The 7,100-nt window shown below is 49.3% G+C and overlaps 1 protein-coding gene across 1 annotated transcript; it reads left to right on the plus strand.

The window, feature by feature from the left end:
- Nucleotides 1-1,656: 1,656 nt before the first annotated feature.
- Nucleotides 1,657-4,200, plus strand: LOC146887710 (uncharacterized). The gene has a single exon (XM_085670355.1). It carries the CDS (start codon nt 1,657-1,659, stop codon nt 4,198-4,200), a length of 2,544 nt encoding a protein of 847 aa, XP_085526481.1.
- Nucleotides 4,201-7,100: the final 2,900 nt, after the last annotated feature.

Here is a 7,100-nt window from a genome sequence, read left to right on the forward strand (position 1 = left end):
AAATTCAGTACATGGCAATGTGTGAAAGAAGTATTATGTGATATTGCTCCCATGGACTCTTGTCATCTTCTTTTGGGATGGGCATGGCTTCGTTTTAAAACACTCCATCTTGATGAACGTTCCCTTTATTTGAGGCATGAGGGACATCAAAAGAAGTAGACATTATGACACCAAGACAAGTCCGTAAGGATCAACGTAGGCTGAAGGAGAAAACAGAAAAAGAAAGAGTAGAAAAGGAAGTAATATAAACTGCAAAAGGAAGGGAAAACAAAGTAAAATAAATGCAACTAGAGAAAGTTTATTCGTCTATGTTTTTTCTTCTACAGTTTGTGATGTCATTTTACAGGAACTAAAGGATAAGCATGTGAATGAAACACACCAACTTCCATGTTTAAAAACCAAGCTTGTTCATAGTGCTTTATTATTCATTTGGTTCGTCGATAAGAAGCAAATTCGTCAAACACAATGCATGGAATTATTTATTGTTACATACAAGGTGGATGACTTTTGGTAGCCTTAATTGCAGTTACAATCAACCATTAAGTAGCACATCGTCATTAGCTTGAGTGAATCATTAATTAATAGCTTTAAGCGGGATGATATTGAGATTTATGTGTCTTTGTAATTCTGATAGTTAAAGCTCCTATATAAGTTGAACCATTGTCATCAATGAAGGCAAGCTGAGTTTTATAAAGAAAATAAACGAGTTTTATCTCATCTATCTTAGTGAGAGTGATTCTCCTAAGTTCTTGAGTGATTCAAGAATCCATAAGTTTAATCAAAGGTCCTTTATCCCTTTGTGTGTTTCAACTATTAGGCTTATCTTCTGTCCCGATCACCTCAGACACACGTGACACAACCTAACCAAAGCCACTTCCCCAATATTATTAGTGGTACACGGCCTCTAGCAAACTCCCCAGGCCGAGAGCCGAGCCCCGCTTACTAAAGATCCTTCAAGGCCCACATGTTAGCAATGCACGACCACCCACCAAACACCCTAAGCCGAGGGCCGAGCCCATGGCTAGTAAGGATAAGAGCGCCCCCAGACAAGGATGTCAGCGATACACGGCCTCTACCAAACGCCCCAGGCTGAGTACTAATCTCCACACCAGGACACCTAAAACCTGACGGCCCCCAGTCAGTGGCAACCTGAACTAACCAAAGTAGCCCCAAGTGACCAACCCCTAAGATCCACATGGCCGAATACCGAGCCCCTCCCCCTTTTACTAAGGAGAAACTTATCACCCACAACCAACATCTATTACATAAAAACCCTCAAGGGCTTATTGGTATTTTCACCCCACACCAGTTAACCCCAAAGAAAGGTAAATAGGTGTATGGGCCTTCAAAGCCCATTATAAGTAGGACCCACAGGTAAAATAGTATATATAGCACGTTATCCCATGCATTGATTACGATTTCATATATTCTCTGAAAATCCTGACATCACCAGTGCTGACTTAGGCATCGGAGTGTCTTTTGCAGGTCCCCTGCTCCGCCCTCTATACTGGACCGAAGTGAAGGAAGACAACCCAAGACCGGACATTGAGATACCTCAGCGGATTTGTGGACTACAGCTTGGCCCCATAAGAACAATTGGCGCCCACCGTGGGGCCGACAAGTATTTCGCAGATCCTGGCGGTGACTCCCGAGATAATGGTATCCACGAGAAGCAGAGTAGCAGAAGTTCCCACCGTAGCACCGAATGCAGAAGCTGGAGACCCCGGCCCCGTATCAGAAATATCCCGCATCCTGGAAGCTCAAGCACGCATGCAGCAAGAGTTCGCAGAGTATAAGAAGAGAAACGCAGATGAAATGCAGGCTCTGCGAGAAAAGAACTCCCGCCTGCGAATGAGGATTGAGGCAGAAAAGATGACAGCGGAGCCCCACCCCACGCACTCCCGGGCAGAGGTTCCTCCTACCGAAGACGAGAGCGAATATAGACCCACTAGCAACACTATGGGCGGAAACTACAACTCCCTAGCCTCCAGGGGAAACCGCCGTCACCCCTTTGTGGACGGCATCACTGAAACCCCCTTACCCCATAAATGGAAGGCCCCTACCGTCACTTATGATGGCTCGACCGACCCCGATGAGTTCGTATCCATTTACACGAACCAAATCAGCTTATACTCCACAGACGATGCCGTCCTGTGCAAGTCATTCTCGGTGGCGCTCAGAGGATCAGCACTGGAATGGTTTATGACCCTGCCACCCTACACCATTGACTCTTTCAGCACATTAACGGCAGCCTTTACCACCCAATTTGACACCAGCCGGCGCCACGACCTCACGACAATCGCCCTCCTTAATCTCCGACAGGAGGAGGGGGAACCATTCCGAGCCTTCATAGATAGATTCGGGGCCATCGCCATGAAGATCAAGGACCTAACCCCCAACCTAATCTTAACATACATGATGACTTCCCTCAGACCAGGATCGTTCGCCGACGAGCTAGCCATGCGCCCACCCCTAGGGATGCAAGAGCTCAGGAAAAGGGCTGCCATGTTCATCAGGGTCGAAGACATGCGGCGGTATCAGGACAACGTCCAGACGGCCCCAACTCAAATGGAGGCCAAGAGGCCCGCGAGAGAGCTAGCATCGCGTGAGCAAAATCGCCCAAGAGAGCGGAAGCAATCCAAGTTCACCAGTTACGCACCTTTGAACACCACCAAGTCCCGCATCCTGGATGAGGTCTTGCAGGCAGCATTGATCCCGCCACCTCAAAAATTCCAAAATCCACCCAACGCAGACATGAGCAGGTTCTGCCGGTATCACCGCAACAACGGGCACACAACTGAGGAGTGTGAAACGTTGAGAGACAAAATAGAGGAACTGATACGCGCTGGTCACCTGAGGCATTACATACGAGGCGAGGAAGGCGGATCCCGATCCCGTCACGACAAATCCGACGGTAGGAACTTTGAGCGAAGGGACGACAAAAGACCTGAACGTAGAGAGTCGCGGAGGGAACCAAGGAGAAGCCAGAATGACGAACACAGGGCGGCAAACCCACAGGAAAGACGGCCGGACGACAAACCCCCCCTAAGAGGAACGATCAACACCATATCCGGTGGTTTCACCGGCGGAGGATGCTCATCTTCTTCAAGAAAAAGACACTTGAGAGCCATCCAATCGGTGCATGCCGTAACCAACAGACCACAAAGGAGAATGCCCCCCATCACTTTGACGGACTTGGACTTCGCAGGAACTGATCCAAACCAAGATGACCCTATGGTCATAACTGTCGAACTCCAAAGTTTCGCGGTAAAGAAGGTGCTAATTGACCAAGGGAGTTCGGTAGACATACTGTATTGGAAGACCTTCCGAAAGTTGCAGATACCCACAGAAGACTTGACACCATACGATGACCCCATATATGGGTTCGCTGGCGAAAGAGTTCCGACCAAAGGTTACGTTGACTTGCATACAACCTTTGGAGAGAAAAAAGGAGTTAGAACCATACTGATCCGCTACCTGGTCGTCGACGCCCACACCTCATACAATGTGCTACTAGGGCGCCCCTCCCTGAACGCAATAGGAGCAATAGTATCCACCCCACACCTGGCTATGAAATTCCCTTCGCCATCAGGAGATATTCTCACGGTACATGGCGATCAAAAGGCAGCCAGAGAATGCTACATGGCCAGCCTAAAGTTGCCCCAGCCCCTCCTCACAGCTCACAACATAGAAACCACTCCAGAAGGAGCCCTCCTGGTTGGAGACGAACTCGACCCCAGAATCAATTCCGATTCCCGTATGGAACCAGTAGGAGAAGTAAGACAGTTCCCCCTGACTCGCCCAGACCGTTTCCTCCAGGTCGGCACGTCACACCAAGGTGAACACGCGCAGCAAACAGAAAAGGTACTCCTCGACAACGCTGACCTATTCGCATGGACAGCTGCAGACCTCCCCGGGGTCCACCCCAGGATAGCTTCTCACAAGTTATCCGTTTTCAAAGAAGCCAAACCCGTCTCCCAGAAAAAACGCAGACTGGGAGAAGAGCGGAGACAGGCCGCCAAGGCAGAAGCAGAGAAGCTAAAACTGGCCGGATTCGTGGGCGAAGCCCGTTACACAACATGGTTAGCCAATGTCGTCCTGGTCAAGAAACCTAACGGGAAGTGGCAAATGTGCGTAGATTACACTAACCTCAACAAAGCTTGTCCCAGAGATGCTTACCCCCTCCCCAGCATAGATTGACTCGTGGATGGAGCAGCAGGGCACGCAGTACTGAGCTTCTTAGATGCATATTCCGGGTATAACCAGATACCGATGGCTGAGGAAGACAAATTAAAGACTGCCTTCATCACCGAGGAAGCCAACCTCTTTTACAAAGTTATGCCCTTTGGCTTAAAGAACGCAGGAGCGACATATCAACGTTTAATGGACAGGGTTTTCGAACCCCTCCTGGGGAAAAGTGTCGAAGTATATGTGGATGACATAGTGGTAAAATCCCCCGACCCGGTGCAACATGCGTCTGACTTGGCGGACGTCTTCAAGGCAATCCGAGCGTACAACTTAAGGCTGAACCCAGAAAAATGCACCTTTGGCGTCAACGGTGGCAAGTTCCTAGGTTTCATGCTCACACAGAGGGGGATCGAAGCCAACCCGGAAAAGTGTCAAGCAATCATCAATATGAGAAGCCCGGTCACTGTTAAAGAGGTTCAACGCCTGGTAGGCAGACTAACAGCAATATCCCGTTTCCTTCCCAAGCTCGCGGAGAAAACCGGACCAATGATCAAGTTACTCAGGAAATCAACAAAGTTCGCATGGGATGACGCGTGCCAGCAAAACTTTGACCAGTTAAAGCAGTTGCTCACCACCCCACCAATCTTAAGCAAACCCATCCCTGACGTACCCCTGGTAGTTTATATTTCAGCATCCGACAGCGTCGTCAGCGCAGCGATTATCCAGGAAATCGATAACAAGCAGCAGCCCATTTACTTCATCAGCCGCGTGCTGCAAGACCCAGAGACACGCTATCAAATGGTAGAAAGAGTCGCCCTATCACTTGTCACAACAGCAAGAAGACTTAGACCATACTTTCAAAGCCACCCGATAACCGTCAGAACTGACTGCCCAATCCAAAAGATCCTGCAAAAGCCCGATTTGGCTGGTCGATTGTCGGCATGGTCGATCGAACTGTCAGAGTTCAGCATCCGGTACGAGCCGCGCGGCGCGATCAAGGCCCAATGTCTAGCAGACTTCGCCAACGACCTGCAAAGTTATACAGCCACCCAGAGCACATGGTGGACCATGCACGTAGACGGCTCATCCAACCCGAAAGGGGCAGGTGCAGGCGTCGTGTTGGAGGGACCAGGCAATGTCCTCATTGAACAATCCTTACAGTTCAAATTCAAAACATCCAACAACCAAGCAGAGTACGAGGCGATCATCGCTGGCCTTCACCTATCCAGAGAAGTTGGAGCAAAACGACTCACATGCAAAACCGACTCCCGTCTAACCGTCGGTCACCTAACAGGAGAATACCAAGTAAAGGACCCCCTGATGGCACAATACTACCACATAGTCACCGATATGATCAGCTACTTCGAGGACTTCAAGATCGAACATGTACCAAGAACAGAGAACGCCAGGGCGGACCTCCTATCCAAACTTGCCAGCACAAAGAAAAAAGGCAAATACAAGTCACTCTTGCAACAAACCTTGGAAGCGCCGTCCACCGAATGTGAGCCACAATGCATGCAAGTCACAACACGCGATAGTTGGATGGACCCATTCATTCGATATTTACAGAACGGGGCTATACCTGAAGGAGAGGAAAAGGGCTGGACAAGGAAAGCAGCACGTTACACGCTGATTGGAGGGGAACTCTTCCGAAGAGGCTTCAGTACCCCACTTTTGAAGTGTATCACCGCCGAAAAGGCCGGTTACGTCATGCGGGAAATACATGAAGGACCGTGCGGATACCACTCCGGCCCAAAAACTATGGCAGCTCGGATACTACGTGCGGGATACTTCTGGCCAACAATGACTGAAGATTGCACCGCGTACACACAGAAATGCATCCCATGTCAAAAGCACGGCCCGGTTTCACACCTCCACCATGAAGAGCTGCACCATATCTGTTCCCCATGGCCGTTCTCCAAATGGGGAATGGACATAATCGGGCCGTTCACACCCGGGAAAGGGCAAGGCAAATTCCTCTTAGTGGGCGTAGACTACTTCTCCAAATGGATCGAAGCCGAACCGTTAGCAACAATAACAGCAAATCAGATACAAAAGTTCGTGTGGAAAAATATAATCTGCAGATACGGCATTCCCCACACGATAATAACAGACAACGGTCGGCAGTTCATTGACAGAGGATTAGCAGAATTCTACAGTGACCTTAAAATCAAGCACATAACCAGCTCCGTTGAACACCCACAGACAAACGGCCAAGCTGAAGCAGCTAATAAAGTCATTTTGGGCCAATTAAAAAAGCGCCTCGATAACGCTAAGGGAAGATGGCCGGAAGAACTACTCGGGATACTATGGGCGTATCGCTGCACACCGCAATCGTCAACCCGTGAAACACCCTACAGCCTAGTCTATGGCACGGACGCTTTGATACCCGTTGAGGTAGGCGAGCCATCAATAAGGCAAGAGCACCACAACCCGGAGGTCAATGAAGCACACATGCACGCCCATCTAGACTTGCTCCAAGAAAAAAGAGAGAAGGCCAGCATCCGGGACATGGCCACCAAGCTCAGAGCGGCAAGGAAATATAACTCCAAGCTGACACCGAGATCCTTCCACAAAGGCGACCTGGTATGGAGAATGGCAAGCAAGGCACGCAAACATGAAGGCAAGCTCTCCGCTAACTGGGAAGGACCATACCGAATCCTCCAGGAAGTGGGCAAAGGCGCCTATCGACTCGAGCGCCTATCTGGTGAACCCATACCCAACACATGGAACATCTCCCATCTGAAATTTTACTTCAGTTAAACGCATCTTTTCTTTTCTTTTCCTTTCATGTAACTGGATGTACTCTTTCCTACCCTGGCATTTTTCCCTAAGGAGGGTTTTGGCCAGGAAGGTTTTAACGAGGCATCCATCTTTTTCCCATTTTAATGATACCATGCAGTTACACAACC

The sequence above is a fragment of the Vigna unguiculata genome, chromosome 3 (assembly GCF_037176805.1).
Source record: "Vigna unguiculata cultivar grain cowpea cultivar isolate G323 ecotype 2 chromosome 3, ASM3717680v1, whole genome shotgun sequence".
NCBI classification, from domain to species: domain Eukaryota; kingdom Viridiplantae; phylum Streptophyta; class Magnoliopsida; order Fabales; family Fabaceae; genus Vigna; species Vigna unguiculata.